The sequence below is a fragment of the Vulpes vulpes genome, chromosome 7 (genome assembly GCF_048418805.1).
Source record: "Vulpes vulpes isolate BD-2025 chromosome 7, VulVul3, whole genome shotgun sequence".
Classification (NCBI taxonomy): domain Eukaryota; kingdom Metazoa; phylum Chordata; class Mammalia; order Carnivora; family Canidae; genus Vulpes; species Vulpes vulpes.
In genome coordinates this window covers 125,578,935-125,606,441 of record NC_132786.1, presented here as the reverse complement: position 1 = coordinate 125,606,441, position 27,507 = coordinate 125,578,935, and the positions used below count along the sequence as shown (strand labels likewise).

General features: G+C 52.9%; 1 protein-coding gene across 12 annotated transcripts in view; it reads left to right on the top strand.

Annotated features, from left to right (window-relative positions):
• The first annotated feature begins 222 nt into the window (after positions 1 to 222).
• Positions 223 to 27,507, top strand: part of CADPS2 (calcium dependent secretion activator 2) — a 449,851-nt gene continuing 422,566 nt past the window's right edge. For 3 of the 12 annotated variants that reach the window (XM_072764924.1, XM_072764914.1, XM_072764912.1), the window contains exon 1: positions 225 to 454. In XM_072764924.1, the coding sequence (XP_072621025.1) occupies positions 434 to 454 (21 nt within the window). In that variant the 5' untranslated portion in view covers positions 225 to 433. Of the gene's footprint in view, positions 455 to 2,265; positions 2,287 to 27,507 lie in introns of those variants that run through there. The other 9 variants (XM_072764922.1, XM_072764921.1, XM_072764918.1 and 6 more) reach the window with 6 other exon arrangements.

Below are 27,507 nucleotides of genomic sequence, written 5' to 3'. Positions count from 1 at the left end.
CCCCCCCCCGCGGCTCCGCCTCGACGTGTCCGGGAAGCGGCGGCTGCTCGGCGGCAGCGGGCGGGAGCGGGCGGCGGCGGCGGCGGGCACCATGCTGGACCCGTCCTCCAGCGACGAGGACTCGGACGGGGCCCCGGAGGCCGAGCGGCGCGAGGGGCCGCGGGCGGCGGGGGCCGAGGGGCGGCGGGCGCGGGCCGGGGGCGCGGGCGGGGCCGGGGGCGGCGGGGCCGGGGCCGGGGCCGGGGCCGGGGGCGGGGGCGCGAGCGGGAGCCCCCCCAGGCCCGGCGACGGCCGCCCGCAGCCCGACGCGCGGCGGGACGAGGAGCGGGAGCGGGAGCGCGAGCGGGAGCGGGAGCGCGGGGTCCGCCTGCAGCTCTACGTCCTGGTCGTGCGCTGCATCGCGCACCCGTTCAACGCCAAGCAGCCCACGGACATGGCCCGCAGGCAGCAGAAGGTGCGTGCGCGCCCGGGACCCAGGGACACCCCCCCGGGGAGACCCCCAGGGACACCCCACCCCGGGACACCCCTCGGGGAGACCCCCCCGGGACACCCCCCACGGGACACCCCCACCCCGGAGACCGCCCGGGAGACACCCCCCGGGACACCCCCACCCCAGGGAGACCCCCACCCCCCGGGAGACACCCCCCGGGACACCCCCACCCCAGGGAGACCCCCGCACCCCTCGGGAGACCCCCCGGGACACCCCCACCCCCGGGACGCACCGGCCGGGGCGCCTGCCCACCTGCCCAGCGCGGGCGCTCGAGGTCCCGGAGTCGGCGGGGAGCGCGGTGCACGCGGGGGGCTCCCGTCCCCTGGGTGGGCTCCCCCGTGGGCCCCCCTCCCCCTCCCCCCGCGCATCCCCCCGCGGGCTCCCCCCCGCGGGCTCCGCTCTCCCCGCGGGCTCCCCTCTTGGGTCCCCCTCCCCTCCTCCCCCTCCTCCCTCTCCCCCCTCCCCCCTACCCCGTAGGCTCCCTCTCTCCGCGGACTCTCCTCTACCTGTGGGCTCCCCCCTTGGATCGCCCTCCCCTCTTCTCCCTCCTTCCCCTCTCCCCGCGGGCTCCCCCCTTGGGTCCCCATCCCCTCCCCCTCCTCCCTCCCCCCGTAGGCTCCCCTCCCTCTCCCCGCGGGCTCCCCTCTTCCCTCCCCCCGATCCCCTCCCCTCCCTCCCCCCTTCTCCCCCCCATGCCCCCCCCCCCCTCCCACCGCCGGGCTAGGCCGCGGCCCCCGGTGGCCTCCAGCAGCGCCCCGCAGCCGGCCTAGCTCAGGGTACACCGACCGCGGACTTGGGCGAAACTGCTGGGATCTGGGGGCCCCGTAGCCAGGCAGGTCCTCACTGGGACGCAGGGGTCGAAATTTTCCTCCGTGAATTTAAAAAAAAAAAAAAAAAAAGTTCTTTTGGGTGCAGGGCGCGAGGCCGGGACTCCACCTGGAGCCCCAGAAGTTGCTGTGGGAGGCGGATCCTGCCCGATCCCCATCCCCATCCCCATCCCCATCCCCATCCCCATCCCCATCCCCATCCCCATCCCGGCCCTGGAGCCCAGGCACCTGGATGGAAAACAAAAGGGCGGTGGGAAGCCTCTAAGGAACGGGCCTTTGTTTCTGCTTGTTTGTGCCCCGCAGAGGCAGGGGCTTCAGGTGCAAGGTCTTCCCACTGCAGCTTTCAAACAAGATCCCAGGGGGCCTGAGGTCCTGCAGAGATGGAGGCCGTGACTCAGGCCACCCCACTTGGGAAAGTGTTTCAAATTAAACGTGTCTAGGGACTCCAAGAGCATGCGGAGCCTAAGGGTCCTAAAGGTGCTGTAGGAATCCACTTGTGTCCTCAGTTGGCCCCCGTGTGCTTGTGATTTGCTCCAGGCCTCTCCAGACGCGCAGCAGCTGTTTATTTTCCCAAGTAGGAACACTCGGGGCCTCAGGATGCCTCTGAAAGCCCCTGCGGCCTCGGGCAGGGGCAGTCTTCTTGCCACCCTCCGTCCTCATTTACGGGGCTTTAGAATCACCTAAGCTCAGGCGGTCTGCAGCCTTCACTCAGGGTACTCAGGGGAGGATCCTCTCCAGCTGTCCGTCCTTCCAGGCCCCGGCACTGTGGGTGATTCACGCACCCATTTCCTCGTCACAAACCGGTTGGCACAGTTGGGTCCCCGCCGTGCATGCCCCGTGGGGTTCCTGTGCACCCGCCACCCCGCTGCTGGGTGGGTACGGAGCCTCCTCCTCCTCCTTGCTTGCAGCGCGGTCACCTGTTGCGGCTCCAGTCCCGAGGCCGAGCAGCTTTCAATAGTCGTCCTTAAAGTAAGTGCAAGTTGTGACCTGTTCCACGTGGTGCTGTATAGAGCGTCTGACGGCCGTCCCGGGCACCACGTTGATCATGCGTGGGCCATTTAGGCTTATTTTCAGTGTATTAAAGCATAAAAACATGGTGAAGCTAAGGCTGTTTTCCTCTGGACGATTTAGCTTTTGTCACTGGCAGCCGATTTATGCCGTGCTCACGTGTCGCATTCTGTCGCGGAGACCTGTGCCTCTTCGCAGCTGCAGATCTGACTCCTATTCAAATGAAAAGTTTCTCCAGTTCCTGGTTAAACTTTCAAGCAGGTAATTCATGGCACTAAGGAAGCTACTGCTGTGACGTTAGGTTATAGCCGAAATCCAAACAAAACACCCTGCTTCTGGCCTCTGCAAAGCGTTTGGGATGCTCGGCGACTTCCATTCTGTAAAGCTCGAGGGCACTGCGTATGGTCAGATTTAATTCTGTGGATTTTTATTGAGGAGGCGGCCACATAGCCTAAGTACGTATTTCCCTTATTCAGAGGGCTCCACGTTTTTTTTTTTTTTTTAAACATGCTGCTTTCTAAAGGGAGCTGGAGCATTTCTTGGCAGTAGGTTGTCTCCTAGGACAGAGAGAAGTGGGAATTTATATTCTTGTGAATCTGATGTACAAGTCAATTAATGCCAAAAGCCTTAAGTCTTGAATTACACAGTTGGGTTTTATAAAGATAACAGCATAATTGCAAAAATCAGTAATCCACTGTGTATTTTTATTCTGTATCTTCAAGTACTCGGTGAGTAAAAGGATTTAATGGCGTAAGCGTCTGAGATGCATATTGCTGCTTACTCCTCAAAACGGAGCATTTAGAGACCCCCCAGAAATGATCTCAAAGGGTCTTTGTCTTAGAAACGACAGGGGGGCCCTATGGCGTCCAGCATCCGTCCAGCTCTCCCTTAGGTGCGGGTGAGCTTCAGGCAACTAGAGCCGAGCCACAGTGCGGGGGTTTTTGTTTTCTTTCTTGGCTGCAAAGCCCACGAGACTAGTTCGGTTTTTTTTTTTTTCTTTTTATCAATGAGGTACCTGAGAAAGCTTAGTAGCATTCACCTCATTTGACTAAAACATACCTTTCTTTTGCTTTTGGCTGGAAAACTTCAATTCCAGGAATGGCCGTGGCCAGCGTGTGCCAGTGGGACCTGTGACTCCTGACGGCTTGGCAGGAAATCGGGAGGTGAGGGTGGACCTGGAGACCAAGCTGTGCACCCGGTGGTCACAGCACCTGAGTGGCCACAGCCAGGGTTTCATAAGTGACACAAATACGGGGCAACGGCTGACGGCGAGGTACTTACGTGGTGCAGTGCCCCAGGCTGATGCTCCCGCGTCAGGATGCCGCAGCAGGGAGCCCTGGCTCCGGTTGCGGCCGGGCCAGTGTGCAAACGACAAGGCGGTGACACATGAGCAAACCCATTTCATCGAAAGGCGATTTGCTGAGCCGTTGGAGAACCTGGAGACCCTGGAGGTGGTGTGCAGGGTGCTCAGAGGGTAGGAAGAGCCTGACGGCCACGCCGATGCCGCCGCGCAGGGCCCGTGCGTGCCCCTGTGGGCAGGGGTGAGACCGCAGGCCTCCGCTGGGAGCCGCTTTCTAGACGTTTAGGACCTACAGTGCTGTAGTTCGGCGGGGTCTGTAGTGGTGGTTGCACGGCTTCGGTTCTCGTTTAATTTAGTCAAGTCAGCTGTTGAAGGAGCCGACTCTAGAGATGAGCAGGAATTAAAGCTTGGTACCTAGTGGCTTTGAGCGTGAGTCCTCCTGCTGTTCTGTGCGTGTTTACGTGCAGGGCCACTGTGATCACACCGAATGAGGACTTCTTAAAACCTCATGTGGAATAATTATTCCCCCCACTTTGCATATTTTCCGTCTCTCGTAAGTTAAGTTTGAGAAGTATAAGCAAAGAATACCGTGACATCAGGTGGGAGGGGCAGAGGGAGAGCAGAACCCCGCGGACTTTGGAGCCTGGCGTGGGGCTCCGTCTCACGGCCCCGGAATGATGACCTGAGCCCAGAGTAAGTCGGGCGTTGGCCCGACGGAGCCACCCAGGTGTGCTTTCTGAGACTTCCCGGACCCCCAGCCCGTAGGGAAAGCCGTAAAAAGGGTAAGGCCTGCTGGGGCAGAGCCCACGACTGCCGAGGGCCGCGTCAGAGCCACCACCAAGCCCGGAGCCCAGGGGCACACCTTGCGTTCTTGTCCGCGGGCTTCAGCAGACGGGAGGGGCTTACTTTCTTTTTTTAAAGATTTATTTTTATTTATTTATGATAGAAAGAGGCAGAGACACAGGCAGAGGGGGAAGCAGGCCCCATGCCGGGAGCCCGACGTGGGACTCGATCCCAGGTCTCCAGGATTGCGCCCTGGGCCAAAGGCAGGCACCAAACCGCTGAGCCCCCCGAAGACGTGAGGGTCTTACAAAAGCCAGACCTTCGGGAGTTATGAGGGGCCGCCCCGTGTGCTCCTCGGGCTTCGGTGCATGTGGTGTAGACGCGGAGGGATGGGTCCTGTCGGCCTCTACTAGCCGGGGTGCGGTGGGGTGCAAAGCCGGCGGAAGCGACCTTGGACCGGACCTCGGCAGTATCTCGGGGAGTCGGTGTTGCTTCGGCTCCTCCAACCGTCCGTGGGGTATCTGGGACCGCAGCACGTAATTTAGGGAGATGAGTTGTGCTCATGAGAACTCAGACATGTTAAGTGATACCGGCGTTGGCCGCTCCCAAAAACGAAATCAGCTGTAATTGTGACACACGACGACTGCTTATCGAGTGCCATAAGATAACAGTATTATTTTCCCTTTTTAGTCTTTTTTTTTTTCTAAATAGAAGTCACTCTCTTTGTACACTCACAAGATGAATAGCACCGTTTATAAGGTTATTAAAGAACTGAAAAGGAAAGCCAAATGCCAGGTTGTGAAGGATGGGAATTCTGAGTGGAAAATCCCGCAGTTATCATTTGGCGGTGAGGCCAGCCTCTTCTGAGTGACCGCGGTTTTTATAATGCATTTCAAACTGATGTGGAGCTTTGGGGGATCAGTGGTGGGTCACACAGTCATGTGTTTCGATTTTTAAGCTATGAGAGATTTAATGACTGTAAATAGCGGATGTATCATTGGAACAAAGGACACCGTCCCAGAGGTGAGAATATTTAGGAATCAAATTATGAAACTATTGTCCTAAATTGGTAACACCTCATCTTAGGACTGTTTCGTTCCCTTTGTTTCAAAATCAGCTAAGGGTTTTGGTGGGATTGCCTTTCTTTAGAAACAAAACAACCCAAAAGACCAAAAACCGGTGCTTTCTATCTTTAGCTGAATAGTAGAATTACCCGGAGAGCTCTTCGGAATCGCGTCATCCAGGTTGCACTCCTGACTGAGGGAATCTCCGAGGCTGTGCCCTTGCAGCTTCCTGGGTGATGCCGGTGTGCGGCCCAGCTCGAGGGCTGCCGCTTGGGGTTTAAAGCTGCGGGCGACCAGGCTTATGCGAACCTGGGCAAGGGGGAAGTGTTCCTCGTACGGAGTGAGATCACCGAGTAATGAAATCAGTATATTCCATATTAAGGTGAAGGCGACCCGGATGCTCTGAGCGCGGAACAGACACGTCCGAGTAATAACGTAGAGTTCACTGAGTCAGGACAACGGAGGCCAGTACCTCGCAGAGGGTCTTTAATTAGGTGACGTGCTAGAGGCGGCTGCCTTGCATTTGCGGTTGCGTGATTCCCTCTGCAACCACAGATGACAGCATTAGGAACGGAAAATCCAGGAGGCTCAGGGTAAGCGTGAGCGTTGCCTCCCATCCCAAAATAAACTGGGAAGTATAGTGGAATCCAAGTAGGAGTTGACAGCGAGAAACGCCTGACTGAGGAGTAATTTCACCAAGGTCTTTCAAGATCCTTAGTGGGAGGACTGTTTCCTGCGTCTGTGCTGGGAGTGCGCACGGGTCCCTCAGAAGGTAAACCTCAGGAGGCATCCGTGACGGATTGTCTCCCAAGTGAAGGACTTGGATTCCCTGTTTTTTTTTTTTTAAGATTTTATTTATTTATTCATAGAGACACAGAGAGAGAGAAGCAGAGACACAGGCAGAGGGAGGAGCAGGCTCCATGCAGGGAGCCCGATGGGGGGCTCGATCCCGGGTCTCCAGGATCACGCCCTGGGCTAAAGGCAGGTGCTAAACTGCTGAGCCACCCGAGCTGTCCGGATTTCCTGTTTAAACAGCTTTAAATGTGTTACTTTTGCCTGCAGTCTTTTTTTTTTTTTTTTTTTTTTTTTGCAAAATTATAGCATTAGTATGGAAAACCTATTCCAAATTGTGTCAGGTCAGTGCTGTACACCTGAAGCTAACACTGTGTATCAACTACACTTCAATAAATTAAAAAAAAAAATAGCATCAATGGGTTGTTAGTTTGCATTTTGGAGTCTGTTTGTAGAGCGTCATGGATGGTCTGCTTTTTTGAAACTTTATCACGTCGCTTTGTAAGCACCATGGTTTGAATATTTTCATCTTCTAGTCTTCAAGTTAGTGATGAGTTTTTGCAATGAAAATGTTACTGGGGCAAAAGGTATGAACAACTCGAAGGCGATCTTTCCAGTCCGGTAGGTGGGACGATGGCCGACTTGCTCCTCGTGGGTAGTGAGGGTGGGTGTCTGTATGGTCTAACATCCTTTTCCCATTTTTCTATTGACCTACGGGTTTCACCAAGGTGAACTCTTTATCAGGGTGTTGAGGAAAGCGTTCCTTTGTGGAGGGTTTCTCGAGTCTTACTGCCTTTAGATATACTTTGATTTTTTTGACATTTGTTCTCTCCCATGGAGAACTGTTTGAAGGACGGAGTTGACTTATTCCCCCGAACAGCTAAGTGATTCTTGCAGCCCCGATTCCTGATAATACTCTGCTTCCCTTACTGAGCTGTGAGGCAAGTTCATACTGTTCCCTTCACTACCTCGTTGGTCAGATATTTAGTGAACCTCTACTTAACACCATCCGAAGTTTTGAAAATACAGTAAAAGATAAAACAAGGAGAAATTCCCTCACAGGCTGGTGTTTAGTGACTTACGGATTGTGCATGTTTTCCTTTACATCTTTCTCTAGGTTGGCTCCTCTGATTGATCCAGTTTTTCCTGTGTGTGTGTGTGTTTTTTTTTTCTTTATTATGCTGAGTGAAATAAGTCAATCGGAGAAGGACTTTATATGTTCTCATTCATTTGGGGTGGTTTTTCCTGTTGCTAGTACTACATACATTTGATTCCAGATAATCCTTTATTTTAATAACCTGATAGGGTTCGTTCCCATCTGTCACATTCTTTCCATCCTGTTCCCCCTTCTTTTTTTTTTTTTAAAGATTTATTTATTTATTTATGATAGACATAGAGAGAGAGAGAGAGGGGCAAAGACACAGGAGGAGGGAGAAGCAGGCTCCGTGCCTGGAGACCGACATGGGACTCGATCCCGGGACTTCAGGATTGCGCCCTGGGCCAAAGGCAGGCGCCAAACCGCTGCGCCCCCCAGGGATCCCCTGTCCCCCCTTCTTTTAAATAAAATTGCATCAGTACAGCAGCAGCGAGGAAGTGCAGGTCTTCGGGGGTTGGGGGGCCCTGGGCTCCATTCTTCAGTAGTATCCATGCATCGGGTGAGTAAGGCATCTCCTTTCTCTGGGTCTCTCGGTCCTGGCTTTTTCATTTGTAAAATGGGGATAATGCCCGCGGAGAATTTTTGTTGTAATTAAATGATATATATCAAGTGCTCAGTTCAGTGCTTACGATACATACGCTTCGGGTTGTGCGTTATCTTTTTTTTTTTTTTTGGTCAATTAAGCCTGTTGGCAACTGTTTTACGGAATTCAGTCTTCTCGCAACATCAGCGTCACTCAGTGAAGCCTCTTATGTCTTTGTGATGTTTTATAGGTTCATTTACGTAGGCTGAGGTTTATGACCAAGGTTATTTTTAAGCATTTTAACATTTTTTAAAAACTCTGGCTTCTCTTGTTCTGTTGGTCATGCTCAGCTAACTTCGTGTTAACTGATGATGTGACTTTACTGATTATTTCGGTCATGATTACCCCAATCCTTCTAGGTCGCCTGCGTGGGCGGGTGGATCCTCAGATTGTAGGGACTTGTCCTGACCGGAGCTCCACCCTTTCTGCTTGAGGTCACTGGTAAGAGTGCTCAGGAGCGTGTATTTTTGGCCGTACTTCCGTTGATCCAGGCTTTACCGAGGAATGCCTTTGGTATCGTGCTAGGGAATATATTAGTGTTTTAGGGTATTCTTTGTTACTCTGTTACATTAGGATAAGGACATCAGGAACGGACTTTGAACGTCACCAAATTCCTTGTCACGTCAATTGAGGTCGTTGCCCAACCTAATCTCACTGGTGCGACTAAGTTTCATATTGTTAAATCATATTTACATTTCTAGGGTGATGGCTCCCCCATCGTGGTTTTTAATACACTTCTGATTTCCGGTTTCCTAGACTTTTATTGCTTTATTTTTTGCCTGTGTTCCGAAAGGTCCGTCATTGTCTATGGTGCCTGTCATTAACACGCTGGATTTTAAGGAATAGTATTAAGTGAGGAATGTATAGACTTTACTCAAGGATAGGGGCTTTTTGTTTTTTGTGTGTAAAATAGATACTTGTTTGACAGCAGACAATTCACTCATGAAATTAACTCTACCCAGAATCTATTTTTGGTTTTTCTTCTTTGATCCTATTTGATGTTCTCCTTATTCCACATTCAAGTGTGATAATCATGACTTCAGAGAATTGGCCATTTCTGGGTTTTCAGCTATATTAACATAGTTGGACATACCTCTTTTGTTTTCTCTATGGGTTTTCAGTCTTCAGGTTTTATCTGTCCCTTAAAAAACTGCATTCGAGAGGTGCCGCGGTGGTTCAGTCGGTTCAGCATCTGCCTTCAGTTCAGCATCTGCCTTCGGTTCAGGTCATGGTCCCGGGGCCCTGGGGTCGGCCTGCAGTTGAGCTCCCTGCTGGGGGGGGGGGCGGGGGGACTCTGCTTCTCCCCCTCATGTGCTCTCGCTTGCTCTCCCGCTCATGCTCAAGCTCTCTCTCAAACGAATAAATAAAGAATCTTTAAAGAATTCATTAGACCCCCCAGATACTCTTGCTTTTTAGATGTAACTTCATAAATCTTTTTATAGTTGCTGTTTCCCTAAGATTTTTATTTGAGGTGGGGGGAGCGGAGTTGGGAGAGATAAAGGTGGTTCTTTCATCTGGCAGCTTAATTAGGGTTCTTTTATTTTCTGCTTTATAATAAAATGAAAGTATATGAAGCTATGAATTTACCTCTAGATACAGTTTGGCATCAATTCTATAATAATATGAAACTTTTGCTGTTTTCCTTTTGAACCGGTATTAACACAACTAGAATACTTAGAAATTTCTAGTGTTGAAGTTTTGTTTTCTCTTTAATAATTTCTAATTTTACGTTGACACTGTGGTTCACTGAACTATTTCTTTGTAGTATGTGATTAATTTTTTAAGAATTTTTAAAGTATGAGTCGGGGGGGAGGAGGAGCAGAGGGAAAGAATCTCAAGCAGGTCCCGCAGTGGCTGCAGAGCCGCGTACGGGGCTTGATTCCATGACCCGAGCTCATGACCTGGGCCACAAGGGAGTCTGACATGCAGCTAACGCAGCTACCCGAGTCCCTCAATTAGTATTTCGTATCACAAGTCCTGTGCAGATTTTCTGACTTTGGGATTTTTTTTTATGCATCTAATAAGTGTGAGTGATCATTCCTGCCTTGTCATCTTTATAGTGACTGTTACCCTACTATCATTGTACGATTATTTCTAGAAGTATTTAATTCATAAGTTTTGATACCAAATTCCTGAGTGTGAAGGTAAGTATATACTTAAAGGGAGTTCCTTTTCACTGATTTTGCTTCATTTAGTGTGGTATTGGGCAAGGATTTTTTGTTCGACTTTGAAGTTGAAATTGCTCTATCAGGTGCTGATATCTCCAACACACATGCTCTCGTTCACCTATATATGCCTCTAAACGTGCACGTGCGTGGATGCATGCACACATTTTGAGGTTTTTGTGTATTGAGGAAAATCAACGCAACAATTTTGGCCTAGTCTTTGCTTTTGTAAGAGCTTGAAACGGTCATTGCTAGTGTAACCGTCTCATTTTCTCTCTTGTCCTGTGTTTTCAGTTTCCTTTGCTTTTGTTTTATCTTTATTGTATGCATTTCACCTCTCTCCTATGCTGGAGTCAGGGACGGGGAGAGTGGCAGGACATGGATCTTAGGCCTCCCTTGTGGTTGTGCCTGTTGCTTGGATTCACTGGGCAGAGCGTATGTGTGTGTTAAGCGAGGTCTCCAGCTTTCTTCATGGATTACGAAGTTAGTAGACGTTCATCTGAATGGATTTCAGTTTTATATTCAGTCTGCAGTGTTTCCTTTAAAGATACTCTTACGTATCTGCATGAATATTGGAAGATGGGAAAATTAAATTCCGCTATGAAACCCGTATTTTTATTACTTTCACAAATTTAGGGAAATATATTCCAAATTTTATTTAAAGAGATGAGAATCTTATTTTAATTTAGTTCTCTAGAAAAATATTTAAAACTCAAAACACTGCTTTAGCCAAAAAGGCTTACAGAATGCTGCGTATCCTCAGGAGCCATTCTGAACTATAACAAGACAACTACTGATTACGTTTTTGAAGCTCTGGTCTTCCTGACCGGAAGGACTTCATGTATTCTTGAGCAGTGGGAAGTAGGGGGCTAGAATGCATGTCCTTGTTGTTTCATCCCTGCTTCAACTAGAGGGCCGCGTGCTTCCCATGATCAAACAATGCACCTGAAATGACCGAGGGAGGCCAAAATGTAATTTTTCATGATTGTGGTCCAAGTGCACAATCTCATAAGAATTCCTATAGTTTGCTCACTATGTCCTAGAATCCTAGCCTTTGGACTTTATTTCCTTTTTTTATCCTTACGAATACTTAAGAAGTGTTGTTGCGGATAAAATACAGTTGAACCCAGTGCAAATCCTGCCATAAGGAAGCTGAGATCTAACACGTGGGATGTTGAATTTGTGGTCCTTCGGATGAGTCGAGATCCAAAGGACAACTGTTTGGAGCTCAGGAGCAATTTGGGTACAAGAGGTAGATTTGAGAATGGATTGTACTATCCATCGTTACGGGGATTGTAATTGAAGGCATGGGCTTGGATGACGTGGTAGGAAAGCAAGTCCAGCAAAAACGGTTGTGATGCCTCGGGTTTCAAACTTGAGGATTTTCGCAGGAGACAAGGTTGAGCTGGTAAAGGAAATGGAGGAGGGGCAGTCACGGTAGAAGAGAGGATCTGTTTAATAGGATGACGTAGAAGACAAGGTCAAGTGCTATGGAAGGTCAAGTAAGACGGGGGTTGGAAAGGTTACCTGGATTCGGCGATACGGAGGTGACCCCGCCAACTTTTTAGGTTTAATGTCATGATGCAATTTTCATGTTATTTCCAAGCTGTATTTTATATGCCGAATTCAGGCTTTCTTACGTCCTCTGACGAACAGCTTGGGTTCTACATGGTGGCTCTCCTGCCCCGGACTAGGCCTCAGTGCTGCTCTTTGTAGACTGCCGGGTAGAGGGACGCTATAAATACAGCTCTGTACGTGTGCATGCGTATGTGTTGTGCTTTATGAAAGGGAGATAGAAATTATTGATGAGCTTAGCTTTCAAATGTGCAATGGAGCCCTACGCGACGTATGCTACGGAGAGCAGATCTTTGACGTTGATTGGCATTTTTACTGAGTTTAGAACTTAATTGTGTATAAAACAAAGATTTTGTGTGAGTGCTGGCATGCATACCAGTGGGAAGGGAGGCCGTCTTGGTATTCTTAGCCTATTGGTAATCTGTCTCCCCTCCTGTGTTGACCCCTCCCTTTTGGCCTTTCCAACTTCCACTCTTCTTTATGGAAAGCCCCTAGAGGAGCAGGGCTCTGCCTTTGTCTTCTCTAAACTGCTCTCCGACGTGAAAAAGGATGGATCCTCCAAGATGCTGTGAAGACCCTATAAAACTCCTGAAAAAAGCACCTAGCACGGTGCCTGGCATGGAGTAGGTCACCAAAGGGTTTTTTTCTATGTTCTCATTTTCATTTAGAAAAATGTTCTATGGAGCCTGTTAACATTGATGTAGGCAGCAAACAGGGGCAGTGTTTCGACAGGTATTATATTCTAGGCTCTGCTTTAGGCACTGGGGGCGTAGGTGTGGACCTAACTGCCCTCGTGAAACTTGTAGCAGAGATGGCATATCAGCAAGTATATGTGTAAGTATCGAGGGCCCGTGGAAGGGGGTTGGCACGCATCGCTGATCCAGGTGGGAGGTCAGAGGAAGGCTCCCTGAGGAGCAGGGACTGGTTGACTTAAGCAGAAGTCTTTGAGCCACTTGAAGATGGGGTTGAACGGTGAGGAGAAAGAACACGCGGAGGGCACTGACAGCAGGGCGGAGGGCTGTGGGGGCAGTAAAACCAGCTGAGGACAGCAGAGAGGTAGGGGGGCTAGAGTGGACGAGAAAGGGAAAGTAGAGAAGGGACGACTGGACTGGTAGGCGGCAGGCTCACGTACGTTCTGCAGGTCATGTTAGGGTGTTCAGAACTGAAGTTTGGGAGCCGTTGAGTTTTGGGCAGGTACAGGAAGTGACCGGATTAAAAATCTAAAAGGGTCTTTGACCTGAGAATCCCGCACTGCCTAACCCAAGGGGCCACCATTTATGTGCAATTTAACGTACACGGCGAAAGTTCTCTGGCCTGGGGCAAGAGTCAAAGTGGGAAGACCAGGTAGGAGGCTGTGGCGTATGGCGATGGTTCGGGTTTGAATAGGTGGTCGCCTAAGAGGTGGTGTACGGTGTGGGACGTATTTACTCCACGTCATGATGTGTTTGTGACCTTGAATGATCAGCACGGTAAAGTAGTGCTGCTGTGAGGGTCTAATGTGCTCAGACCAAGCCATTGAGGTTTACGTACGTAGTTCAGTAGAAACCTTGCAGAACTTAGGGTTAGTCTGTCCATGCTCCCCACGTGCCCGCCAGCTTCCCGGAAGGAGCCCTTTGAACTCTTCATTTTTTAGTTCTTTTGGGAAAAACTTCATAAATGGAAATACCTGCAGCACTTTCTCTCGTTGATTCTTTCTAGGGTTTAGCCTTCCCTCCTGTAGAGCACATGGTGGGGAGAGTCAGCTCCTACCAGCATCTGGCCCTTTCTCTTCTACTTGGAATAAGGTTCTTTACCATTGCTGGTTTCTGCCAGTTGCCTCCGATATGTTGTTACCGTCTTGCAAACGGTAGAAGTTTTTAGGCACGTGGCTGGGTGAAGACCCTTCTTGCCGCCCCCCTTTTGTCATCCACAGGACTGTGCATGGTCGTCCAGAGAATGTGGGTTGAGACGATAGCCCTGGAGGACACCAACTTCATTTCTCCCACGTGAGAGCAGGAGCATGTCCATGGCACCATCAGTCCTCATGGGGATGACACAGGCAGCGTCTTTGTTTTTACACAACCCTGGAAGACCAGCTCCAGACTTGAGGTTCCACGGACGAAGGCGGGAAGGGAGTCTTGCCAGTATAAGAGCAAGGATGTGGCGTACAGATGGTGGCCCCGGGTCGTTTTGATGGCTGGGGAACAATCGGAATCGGATATGGGTTCCAGCTCCTCATGCGGTGACCTGGAGCCAAGACGGATTTCCGACTAGTGGGGTGTGGGTGGAAGCGATGGTGCGTGCAGAGTGCAGACATATGGGCCACTCTCTGTGAAGGGGAGAAAGTCTTCTCTACCTTTGACGTCTTCTAGCTGGACTGAGAATTAAATTTACATGAGGCAGACCAACAAGAGGAGAAAAGCTTTATTGCCTGCACAATAGGCCCAATGATAGGGACATAAATAGGGCAGGTTTTCTGTTTTTAGGCAAAGACCATAAATCGGAGGAACGGACAGGACAAAGAACTGAGCTTGGGGAGCTTCCATTATTGTGGAATTCTAGACAGGATTTGGGGCGGGGTAGTAACGTAGTAAAGGGTTTTCTTGTGTAGGCTCCCGGCCTCTGCGTTTCCCCGCTGCTGTGATGGGGACATCTGTGTACCTCTGGGATAGGATCCTCTCGTGTGGGGGCACGTGCAGAGCTGGGTGTTGTCCTTGCGGAGGCGTCTCCAGTAACTTACGGTACCACGCCAGGGCCCCGGGGTGGCCTATGGGGCGTCTGACTCCTGGTCTCGGCCCGGGCCGCGACATCCCGTGGGAGCCCTCGCTCGCGGGAGGTCAGCCTGCCATCCTCCCCCGCGCCCTCTCCCTTGGCCCACCGGGGGGCAGCCTGCCTCGGGTCCTCCCTCCCGCGGCCGGCACACCTGCCGGGCTGCACCTGCGCAGCCACCTGGCCGGGGCTGATGCCGCCGGCTGAGGGTCGCCGCACAGAGCGGGGGCCACCCCACTTCCCGGATCTCGAGACCGAGAAGTGACCTCGTCCTGTTCGTGCTGATTTTCCAAGTCGCTTGGGTTTCCCCTGTCAGGGCAGGTCTGTGCTGTCGTGGTCTAGCTGCGTCAGTCCCGTAGCAGAAGCCACCTGTGTCCCTGTCCTGCCGTGGGAGGCAGGAGGCCTCTTGTGGCCACGAGGGAAACCCCGCAGGGATCTCCGGAACCGGGATGCACATCCGTTGCCGCAGCAGCTGCCTCTGGAGTGTTCCGTGAGGACGGCGCCCTGCCAAGGCCCCCGTGTCTTCAAGCACCCGGAGGCCCTCGTGCTTGGAGCCGTTGACTCTGCAAACCGAGAGCTACCGAGTGAGGCGAGCTCCTGTCGCGACCGTGTCACGCCGCAAAGCCAGCTGGTGGCCGTTGGCCACGGGTCTTAGAAACTTTCCTTGGAGTTCTTGGTTCTCCTCTCCGGCCCCCTTCATTGCCGCCTTAAGTTGGCGCACACTGAAAACCAGCGGTTCGCCGCGGGCTGATAAAACCCCAGCACACGTTTTTAAATATCTGTGGGATACGTTGGTTTTCTCACGATTGGGGATCACTATTGGTGTTAGTGGGTAGGGCCTGAGGATTCTGGAAAACCTGAGATGCACGATGCTCCGTAGGGTGAAAGACACATCATGGGGGTGTCCTATGGGATATTATGCAGGAAAAGCCCGTCTGGTTATCTGAGCCTCGAGGAGAGCTCTTTATAGAATACAGAGTGTCTCGTGTGTGGGTTTAATACGTCCGATCTTCCCAGAAATACAACCTCTGGGTAAATTTGGGGAAAGATTCCACTTTATTTCTTTTTTAGGAGCTTTCCTGAGAATTGCTCACCGTGTTGCACTGTCACCACCAGCAGCGGTGCTTGTGATACTTGTGTTACGGACACAGGATGCTCGTGTCCACTTTGATTTTGAATTGTCCCATTCTCCTGAATTGTATGATAAGTGAACTTCCGAGCCCTTCAAAACCCCAAAAAGAAGTAGCGCTGACCTTTGGGTTGCGAGCTGCTCCACTCAGCTTACACAGACCTGCACCGTGCGTAAGTGGGTGCGTATGTGGGTGCGTCTCCAGTCTCTTTCCCCTTGGACCAGCCATGCCCAAGCGCTTACGTCTGAGATACGTGTTACTTCCCTTCATCTTGTTATCCCAGTTAGGATATTAGGGTTTTGAAAATATGAGCAAATGATCTAACCTGGTGATAGATTTCACTTCTGTGCAGCAAAAGGGGGGTGTCTTTCTAAAGAGGGGGCAGCCCATGCGTTAGGGCCTGTCAGAGAGCGCTGTCGCTCGGAGGGGCAGCCACGGATCAGGCCCTGGCAGCTCTAAGGGCACCGTGAGGGACAGGAAGGCTTCAGGCTTGGGGGGGGTACCGCAGGGTCCGTAGGCCTCTGGGCAGAGGCGGGAACTCCGGCCTGGGTTGACCAGGAGCCAAGGGCTCGGGTGGGCAGTCGGACGGGCGTGGTCTCCGGGAGGAGGCGGGAGTCCTGGGCACGGCGCGTGGCAGGGAGCGAGCCTGGGGGCGGTCTCCGCCGGCTCATACGCCCCCGACTGTGCAGCCCCTCACTGAAGGGGAAACCCGAGGAGGAGCCGAAGAACAGCCGGCCTGGCTGTTGGGGCCTGTTAGTCCCGAGCCGCAGGGCGAGGGAGCCTGTGGGGCCTGGGTCCCGGCCTCCTCCCCGCCGCCCCACTGCTGTGCTCTCCCGGGAACTAGGCGCCGGGGCCACAGGCTGAGCCGTGCTCCTCCCGTCACAGTTCTTGTGAGTTGAAGATCCCGTGCTCCGCTTTCCTAATTTCATCTGAACCTTTTTTTACATGTACCTTTGAAGGAGCGTGACAAATTTTCTGAATTTATGTGGGTTTGAAATTCTGTTTTGATAGAGAAATTGGGCATCACACTCTGCGTTGAAATCCTCCTCCCTCAACTTTGAAGATACTAATGCCCACCCTTCCGGCTTCCAGAGTCGCTAATGAGAAGTTCAAAGTCTGGTTTCTTTTTTTTTTTTTTTTTCATTCTGGATCCATTTTTTTTTTCTCGTGCTGTTAATGTTGGGTTTAGAGGGTTCTTTTTTTTTAATAAATTTATTTTTTATTGGTGTTCAGTTTGCCAACATGTAGGATATTGACTTGGAACAAATCATCTTAAGGTTTGTGTGGAATCAGAAAAGACCCCAAATGGCCAGGGGAATATTAAAACAGAAAACCATAGCTGGGGGCATCCCAATGCCAGATCTCAGGGTGTACTACAAAGCTGTGGTCATCAAGACAGTGTGGTCCTGGCCCAAAAACAGACACAAAGATCAATGGAACAGAATAGAGAACCCAGAAGTGGACCCTGAACTTTATGGTCAACTAATATTCGATAAAGGAGGAAACACTATCCACTGGAAGAAAGACAGTCTCTTCAGTAAATGGTGCTGGGAACATTGGACATCCACATGCAGAAGAATGAAACTGGACCACTCTCTTGCACCAGACACAAAGATAAACTCAAAATGGATGAAAGATCTAAATGTGAGACAAGATTCCATCAAAATCCTAGAGAACACAGGCAACGCCCTTTTTGAACTTGGTTTAGAGGGTTCAAAACCGTTACGATCTCTCTAAGTGTCCTGTGCTACGTGCTTGTTAATTCAGTGTGGCTCTCGGCACGTGGCCCCTTAATCCAAGGAAATTCTAATTTTTTTTTGCTTGTGATGCACAGAGGCTGGGTTCTAAAGGGCGGTGGTTGCTTTTGTTCCGGGTGAGACAGCTCCTGGAATCGCTCCACTGTCTGAGCCCACTCAAAAATTTCTCGAGGTTCTATTTGGATGAATTTTCTAATCCTGCTTTTGAGATTATGTTAAAGGGTTTCCTCCTGCCTCTTGGCTTTAGGTATCAGAGAAATGTAAAGTTAGCTCAGGGAAATCCAAGAACAGAACAGGCCGTGGTGTCGGAGTTCTGATCTCCGGGCCTCCGTGGCCCTCGATGTTGACCTCGTGGGCTCCCCTAGATGGCATCGCCCCCCACACCCCCTTGCAAAGGAAGATTTGTATTTTTTCCCTGATACAAGAGCTCTGCCCTAAAACCGGTCGGACTGCCCTGACGTTGGGGGCATGAGGTCCACCGCAGGATGCGTGGCCCAGCCTGGCGCATGCTAGTGAGCCTCACGGCCTGGCCTGAAGCGACGGGAGGGTTCGCTGACCTCGTGCAGCGGCGGTAGCAGGGAGGTGCTCAGGCCCACGGGGGCCGGTTCCAGTCACAGACCTTAGTGTCGGCACCTCGGCCTTGGACTTGTGAGTGGTCATGAAGTGCAGTGGCGTCCGTCCAACGGCTGGGACGGTGGTCGGACTTGATGCCCGGCGCCTGCTGTTCAGGGGCGGCCCGAGGGCTTCTGACCCCGTCACCCGGGCAGCCCTGCACCTGGCTGTGGGACGCGGAGAGTGCGCGTGTCGCCACGCGCCTCCTCTCCCACGGACCGTGCTGCAAACTGTCCTGTAGCTTGGCTTTTCCCCGCCCAGCACCATATCCTGAATGTTTTCCTTTGCAAACGACTCACTAGTCGCGTACTCTTTTCTCTGTGGACCCAACCTCATTAGCGTTTCGGCCGTGGTGGCCGGTTCAGCGTCCCGTAGAGGGACGAGGCGTGGATTTCGCGGTGTTCGTAGCCTGGGCGTAACGACGGGTGTGCGCGTTCTGAGGCTTACGTAGTTGGCCCCCGTACAGGGCACCAAGCACGCCCCCGCCCTTCAAAGTCAGATCTCGGGAAAACTTTGACTCCCTGAAAACCTAATCCCTTAAAAACGTACCCCCAGTTTTCACGCTGACGGCTTGCTGCGGCCCGGAGGCCTTCCCGGCGACCACCACGTGGATGGGCCACGTTACGGGCCCGCGCTCTGGTCCCCAGGGAAGCTAGAGGAGACGTTGAAGGAAAGTAACGTCTGTCCCAACACCCGCACGGAGCGGCCCACGTAGTTAGACTCCTGTTCCAGGGGTGGAGTCCCGAGTGACGTGTCACACACCGTGGGGTCTGCCCGAGCGCCATCTCCCTGTGTCCTCACCAGCCCCGAATTTGCCCGGAACGACGCCTTTGGGGGCCGCCTTTGGTGCTCAGAAGACGTCCCACTGGGCCCCGCCAAGGTCCGACATCTCTGCATATTGGTCGTGAAGGGATCTCGTCTCAAGGATGTGGGAGTGTTGGCTTTTCAGGTGTTCTCGTAGCCGTTGTCGGGCCGTTCTGTGAAGCAGGTGGTGAGGCCGGGTGGCATCCACGACCCGCGGTGGTGTCTGGAAAGCCTGTCAGGAGAGGGGTGTGTGAGGAGGAGCGTCCTGGGGGCGGAAGGGGTGAGCGGAGGGGGTGAAGGCGGTGGAGGGGCTTGGAAGGCCGTGCGATCTGAAGGCACGAGCGGGGAGCACACCGGCCCAGGTCCGTGGGGGGACTTGAAGGTGATGCTGCGGGTCGGAGCATTGCCTCCTACTTGGGGTCAGGTCGGGGCATCGCCTCCTGCTTGGGGTCAGGTCGGGGCATCGCCTCCTGCTTGGGGTCAGGTCGGGGCGTCGCCTCCCACGAGGGGTCAGGTCGGGGCATCGCCTCCCGTGACGTGACCTAGACAGCGGCGCCCGGAGGGGACGGGAATGACTGTCGGGCCCCCAGGCTGGGAGGCAGCCTCCGCGGCTCCTGGGGTGCGAGTGCAGGCACCTGCCTTGCAAGGCCATCTCCCCGGCTGTGGAGCGGCCGTCGGAAGCTGTGCCCTGGGGGGCCGTTGCCGAGATGAACAGTCTGCTCGGAGACGTGGGGCGCTCCCGGTTCAAACAAGTGAAATGTAAGAACAGATGCAGCAACGTGGGAAAGGGCGAGCCGCGCAGGTAGGGGGGAAAGCCGGCCTCCTGTCCGGTGGTCACCGACCGCTCCTGGTCACCAGGGGACTCCGGAGCCACAGAGGGTGAACGAGGGTGGGGCGCGGGGTGGTTTGGAGGCTGGAGTGTCCCACTCGAGCGTTCAGCTTAGGTCTCAGGGTTGAGGGATCGAGCCCGGCCTCTGGCTTGGGGGCTGCTAGAGATTCCCTTTCTCTGCCTCCGTCCCCCGCTTGCATGTGCACACACGCTCTTAAAAAAAAAAAAAAGGAAGACTAGAGACTTAAATTCAGGTTTTACTTTTTATTAAAAATCTAGGGTTTTGAAGGCCTGGCTCTGAAACTGCAGCATGTGGTAGGCAGCTAACAGGAGGCCTCTAACTGCACATCCCCGAGCCTCCCGCCAGGCGTCCCGCGTCCGCAGGTACGGGTCGGGCGAAGGAGTTCACATTTTAACAGGCACCACGGTCACGGCCACCAGCGGTCCCTGGCCGAGGGGTGTTGCGAGGTCCTACGCAACGACGCGTCGCGGGAAGGCGGACGATGCCAGGTTGCGGGCTGTCTCACGACGACGCTGTCCCTAATCAGCTCTCCTAGGATCATCCAGACAGAACCATCTGTAGCGCGGGCGTGGGGGGATGCCCAGGAGAGCCCGTTGATGGGGGACTTGGCTCAGGTGATCGCGGAGGCCAGGAGACTCCAGAGTCCGCTCGGCAAGCGGCAGGACCGGGAAGAGCACTGACCTCACCTGAGATGAAGGCCTGGGCGTCGAGGGACGGAGCGCTAAGGCCGCGTACGGGCCCGCAGATCCAGGAGCCCGGGGCCGGCGTCCGGAGCAGGAGAGGATGGACGTGCCACGCAGCCTCGTCCACCGTTTCCGCTCTCCTCGGCTCCTTGGGCCTCGTGACGTCCAGCAGCCTCGGGGAGGGCAGGCTTGCCCCGTGTCCTGATCCGCGGGCCGCTCTCTGGGAGTTGTGCTCTCACGCCCAGGGTCGGTCACCTGCCCTCCGGGCGCCCTGCCGCTCCGTGACGACACCGCACGACACCGTCCTCTCCGCTGTGCTTCCTGGAGCGTCGGTTTTGACCATGTTTGGGCCTATTGGCTGCTCTTCCGAAATGGGGTTAACCGGTTCGGGTCTTCGTGTTTCCGGCTGTTAGGAGACTCAGCAACAGATTTCTGTTGTATCCTTACGTCACGACCCCTGGTATTTCTGATTCTCATGCTGGATCTCTGAATACATCTTTCATTTCAGATCCCTCGTCCTTGGCCTTAGATTTCCTGTATTCAGTGAATTTTGCATCTAACTAAACTCAACCCAGAGTTTACTTTTGAGACTTCAAAAGTGCATCCGTAAGGATTCTCCACCCTGGTTAAAAATCACCGTGATTTTCTTGGTATTTGAGAGGATTTGTACCTTTTGCTTCAGGCTACAATTTAGTATACAATCTTCCCAGCCTATGAAGCAGTTTTTCTTGCACAGGCTTGTTAAATCAGTTTTTCATCTTTTTATTCCTTAGAGAGGAATAAACCTTCATCTCTAGGCTTTATAGTACCTTTATCACTTAATATTTGAACATGCTCAGCGCTTTAATTTTAATACGACTAAATGGAATATGTAAGATGCAACGCTCACCATTTAGCACCTCGCGTCACGGTCGATGTCTCAAACCTAATCGTGAAATCCCTGCGCAGCAACGGCTAGAACGCAGCATAATTCCTTACTTCTGAATTTTTAGGATAGAGGCACGTGCCCCAGTTTTCTCTTCATATATTTTAACCATTGTGCTGCACAAAAACCAGTACAACCTTGTGTTTTGCTCCTCCGCTCCCCCCCCCCCTGCCCACCTTCGATGGAATCTCCAGTAGGTATTCCTGGAACACAACTTGGATAATATGTCAAAATCTGCTGCCTGTAGTGCCGCGCATCTCATTTTGGTAATTAGTGTTCAATTCTGAGTTGTGGTCGAACCTTCCGACTTCGAGGTCTGAAGATCGTCTTCCTCCGAGGGCCTGCTTCTGGCTGAAGCTTGCAGTGGGAGCGACTGATAAATGAAGCTTCATAGTTTGCTTTTTTTTTTTTTAACAACAACAACAACAAAAAAACCATGGGGGGAAAATCTGAAACATACGGGACATGAATGCGAGAGGGCTAATTTTAATCGGGGTGATTGGAAAAGGCACCGAGGAAGATGGCCTTTGAATGAGGTCTTACGGCTGAAAGGAGGTGGTTTCAGAGGAGCCAGTGCGGCAGGGATGCTGAGAGCCTTTGGTGTAATCTGGTGAGATTTGCACGTGAACGGGCACGGGGGTGGTAAGTTGGGCAGGTCAAACCGGGGATGTCCGAGTACCGTGCAAAGAAACTGGGATGCAAAGAAGGGAGCGCCCCTTAGTCGTCACACAGTACACGCCAAGCCCAGCCTCAGTCTGCGCTGGAGGAGGCGATCTTCAGAGAGGTGATGAGGCTTCACAGTGATGTCACGCAGCGACCCCTCCAAGGAAAGATCCTCATCACCTGCAGTCCTGTGTGGCCATCATCCTGCTTCTGATGGACGGTGATAACCCGCCTTCTCCCTCATCCCTAGCAGAGAATTGAGGGGATCCGTTTGGCTCTGCCCGTCCGTGGGGAAATGGCGATTGAAAAGCCCAATTTGAAGTTTTAAATCTCCCAGAAGCCCCTTGACCTTGCCCTGCTAGGAGTTTACGGGGTAAGAATGACCTACGACGTAGGTACGTACACACGTGCCTATGCAGGGACTTGGCAACAGAAAAGCCTCAGAATAAAATATCGGTACATCTTTTCATTTAAATATGGCTTTAGGCCTCATGTCTCTCTTTCTAGCTGAGTTTTGCTCAATCCCTTCAAATCGCCTCCTGTAAATCTCTTGTTTCTCAAACGCCGATAGCTGGCTGACCATGTCGAGCACCTGATTGCCGATCCCTTACTCGATGTGACTTCGGATAGCGTCCCGGGACGGCATACGTGACACCTGAGTCCCTGCCCCCAGACTAATTTGGGATGCATCCCTGTCGGGGTATTTGAGGAGCTGTTTTCTACTTAATCTGTTCACCTGTATCTTCGATCCGAGTGCCAGTGTCCCGCGGGATGTGCATCGTAGGGCATGTTCCTCGAGAGGGGAGCTCCCGGGAACGGTGGCAGGTACGTGTCCGTGAGGTGAGCAGCCTAGACCCCCAGGATGACCAGGATTCCCGCTAATTTACTAAGTATCCCTCTTAGAGGCAAGGCCAGTGGGTAATTGTCTGAGGCTCCAAGCCATGAAGACAGTTTGTCACTAATCTGGGACGAATTTCCATATGACTGCGAGATGGGCAGCAAGTCCCGACCCGGACCCCGCCCTTGGGATCAGCCTCGGCCCCAGGCAGGGCGAGCTTCGTCCTGGGGGCCACTGCGAGGGGTCCGGAACAGGAGGCCGTGACAGCAGCCCTGCTCCCGCCTGGTGCCCGCCTCGCTGCTCCGTGGCCGCCGCCTGCGGCCGCCCCGTCCCCCTTCGGGTGCCGTGTCCTCCCGTGGGATCCCTCGTGCACCTTTCAGCAGCCCCTGTGCTCGCCCTGCCCGACGTGGCCTCCACCTGGACCCGGTTTCCCTCGCGCTGAGTCCTCCGCCCCCCCACCCCCCCGCCATCCTGTGGGCCCCTCCAGGGTGGCATCTTTTACGCCCAGGCCCTCTCTACCATCTCTTCGTTGGCGGACTCTTTCTTTTTTCTTGCTCTTGTGCTCTGATCAGTGTGGAATTTCAAGTCCATCCTTCCGTAGTCTGTCGTGTCAGATGGCTTAATTTTACGGTGACGTCGTCTTGTCTTTGTGGGAAGTCGCACTACGGCCTGGCGGCTCAACTCCCCGAGGGACTGGGCTCTTCCTTAGCTCACAGGCGCGTTGCTGGCTGCGCATCTTCCTGATCCTGCCCTTCGTATCCAAGCCAGCTTTGCCTGGTTGCGTTCCCCTTGCGGGTGTCCCTTTGTTCTGGAAGCCGGTCCCATGACCTCCTATGGAGGCGGGTATGCATAGGCCTGATGGACAGCTGAAGAGCTTAAAGCTCTGACATCCGTGTCGTAGAGTTTACCCGGGGACACACGGGAAGGCCCGGGACGAACCAAGCCTGGGACGCTCCCCTTGCTGATCTTCGGTTCCGTAGCTAAGAATGTGGGTGCAGAGCCGAGGATTGCGGGTGGCGGCTAAGCTGATCGTGTCTCCCCGTCTTCTGCCTCGGGACCAGGCCTCTGTGCCCGCACACCTGGACGTGGCCCTCGCAGCAGCTTTCTCCTGGGGCTGAGAGCTGACTTCGTCTGCCACAGGCTGATGGAGCTGTTGGGAGCTCCGGGAAGCTGGGTTCAGGGAAATGAGCATCCTGCGGCCAGGAGGGTAGGAGATAAATTTCAAATATGTGAATGATGAAAAACCTGGATTTGCAAGAAGACTGCCTAAAAATAGAGGAGGATATAAACTCGTTTTAGACACGTGTGTTTTAGAATCAGGTGGTGAGGACACCAAATCACTTGTTAATTCGGTGTTTTTTTATGACCGGGAATGTGTAATGCTGCTTGTCGTGTCGTCAAATAGGACTCGGAGACCACACAGCTGCACTCAAGTGTTTGTAACAAACGGGTGGCATGGGGAGGCCTCGTACGGTCTGTAGCGTGGCGCCGAGATGCCTCTAGTAAACCAGCTTGTAAATCAACGTGAACGTACTGGAGTGCAGCTGTGGAGAAGGTGCGCTTTGACCCACTCGTAGTCCTATTTATATAAAACCACGGGAGGGACCAGTCGGCAGCGCGGGCTGTCCTGAGTGTTTTCGGTTGTTCGTTCAGGCAACGTGGACCCCAATATGATTTTCCGAACTAGCAAATAAGTGTTCAGGTTTCTAGTAAAATCCGGTCTTACGTGCATTTGCATAGTAGTCGTTTTTGAAAAATTGAGTATATTAAGGTACACAAACATTCTACGTGAACGTAGCATTAGGCTCAGGTCCCTGTGGGTGTCCCGGAGGGTGTTTGAAGCCCCAGGACCACCCTTCGTGTAGATTTTTTAGCACGACTAGCTCCTGCTCATGTAATGTCAGCTCCGTGCCTTCACCCCCGTGTCACTGGGACAACACAGATAAACCTGCAGAGATTGCAGATGCCCGTGCCCGAGGGTGGTGGGCGCCTGTGTCGTTGGCGGGCCGTGCACCCCTGGGGGTGAGCTTCCAGCCTGCCTGTTAGAGCGGAGCAACTGGCTGGGGTGGGGGTGGATTTCCTTCTCCGGGTGGCGTCTTTGAGGTGACCCATGGGGCACCTTGATGAGACCCTGGCTCCCCAGGTCTGGGCTGAATGGGACCGAGTCCTCAAGGGGTTCGGGGGCTGATAGCACCGTCAACAGGCTTCTGTAAGGGTTGCAAAGGCAACTGAGGATAGACTCTGCTTCCTCTGAAACAGGATCGTGCCGGTCCGAGGGGGCCGCTGGCGGCTGTGAGTCAGAGGCCCCCAGACGCGGCCCTTGATGGCCCGTCTCAGGTTGGTCACCTGCCGGGTCACACGGCCCTTCATCGTGAAGTCTGGTTGCCAGCGCGGACACGCTGACCCTTGCCGGGTCCCAGTGGTGGTCAGGGCCCGCCAGCGACCTGCCTTCTAGGTTCACCGTCCTGACGCCCCGGTGGCTTCGTCCTTCACGGCGGATGGGCCTGCGGCGCTGTGCCCGTTCTTCTCCGTCCTTCTGTATCGTTGACAGAGAGTTTCTTCCTGCTTTTTGTAGGAAATGAAAATGCCCCTTTTAGTTAAGTGAGTACAGGCTCTTGCTGGTGTCCCTTGGGCAGCGGGGGTGACCTGTAGTCAGAGACGCGTCGGCGAGGCCTTCGCTCTTCCACGGCGGTGCCCTCAGCTGGTCGTGGGAAGCGGTGGAGCCCCTGAGTGCCCCAACCCTGCCCCAGATGGCTGCGTCTGGTATCTGCCCTGGTTGGCCAAGGTTGGTTTTTTGTTTTATTTTTTAATTGAGGTGTTTTTAAACGAAAGCAAACCCGAAAAGTCTCCTGTGGGGATGTGGCTCCTGAAACGCTAAAGTTCTCTGATCATCTGTAGAGCAAAACCGTGATGGTTACGCGTTAAGCACTGGCGGCCCTGATCCTGTAGGACACCTGCTTTCTCGTATTCTTCCTAAACGTTCCTGCCTCCGCTCGTATCTTGTGGTCTTTGAATTCCCAGAGTGTGCGCACGCGTGGGGGTGACACGCGTGGGGGTGACCCGTGTGTTCGCGTGCTGATGACCGCGTGAGCCGTCAGCCGCCGCGTGCTCGTGCTAATGTTACGTGGCTCTGTGAGCGCCGTGTCGGACTTGAGGGCAGCCAGCTTAGTGACCCCCCCGTTGTCGCTTCCTGGTATTTAGGATCATTGCAAATATTTGTGTAAGTGTCAGGTTGTGAGATGAGACGGAGCAAGGGCGCCCACCAGGCCGCTGGGCGCGGCCCCCACTAGGCGTCAGGGCTCCCGCCGACTGGGCGAGGTCGGGCCGCAGGTGGGAACTGGAGCAGAGCGGCCTTGAGGCAGGTGCACCCCGTCCCACCAGAGTCTGACTTCGCCCCTCTAGGCCCACCTTCCGCCCCTTCTCACCCCGATCTCTGCCCCTGAGGCTCACCTGTGTGGACTCTTGCCCTCAGGCCTCCGTCAGGTGTGGCCCTGGGGCCCGGGCTGAAGCTGGAGGTGTTGGGGGGGGAGGTCTAAGTGTTCACCCCTCCCCCCCCCCGCTCCCCGGGGTCACCCGAGGGGGCCGTTGAGCCGAGCGCACTGCTCTCCGTACGGCTGTTTCCGGGGGGCCAGGAGCCGCCCCTTCACCTCTTTTGGGTTGTCCTGGGTGGTTGGCTTGGAGTAGAAAATTCCAAGTGCCACACCTGGTAGGAATCAGGCCCGTGAAATCTGGATTTAGTTGACTCAGCCTTGAGGATCTTCAGTTCTTCTACGCATGGTTCTAGAAAGAAAATGCTGCCTTGGATTCCCAACTATTTTTTGAGCGTCTTATGGTGGGCAGAGAGGTGGTGTTTTTTTTCTTTCCATAATCAGATCCTTGGATTTTTTTTTTTTTGATGTTTCTTCCTACTCTTGTAGCAAACCTTGAGAGAAATTAATATCCCTATGGAAACCTCAGTTTTGATCCTCACCTCTACTTTCATAAATGGCTTTAAATTTGTTAAATTTATGGTGGTTGTGCCACGCTTCATGCTGCACAGTAGATTTAAGTGGGGGGTTTTCTGTGGTGCTGTGTTATCTGGTTATTTTTCCTAATCCTTGAGCTTCATATTGAATTTATCGTACATTGAATTCCATATAATTAGATCTCAGACTTGATTCTTTTTTTTTTTTTTTTACTCCATCTGCTCTAATTTTGCTTGTTTTAGTGGTGGCGTAGTGTACAAGGTGGGGCTACACTGCCTCGTCCCTTTCCTGTTTCTCAGAGTGTTTGAACCTCTTTCAAAGTAAGGTTTATCGTGTCAACGAATTTCTGATAGTTTGACTCTCCCTTGTGTACCCGTGTACCCGTGTGTGTGTCATTTGTGTGGTACGTTTACTTTAGAACCGTAGATCTGCTTTCCACTTGTCACGTTGACCATTACCCCATAAAATCTCCACCCTACACAAACAGTGTAAAGAGTTTTAAACAGTTCAAACTCCAGTAGTACAGACACTAAACGGGATTTTTTTTTAATCCTGGGTAGAAGACTGCCCAACGGTGCCCTTAGACCACTGCATGTCGCCTCCAGCGTGGCAGTGTGTGAAACAGCAGTGATCCTTTGATAGACCTGTATTTTCTGGAATATTAGTAAAAAATTTTTTTGGTAATACTTAGCTTCGTCATAAAGGAATATTAATGTTACACTTTATATTCACATAAACTTTCTACCTGTTGGTGCATGAGCATGCAAGTTTCATTATATACTTGGCTT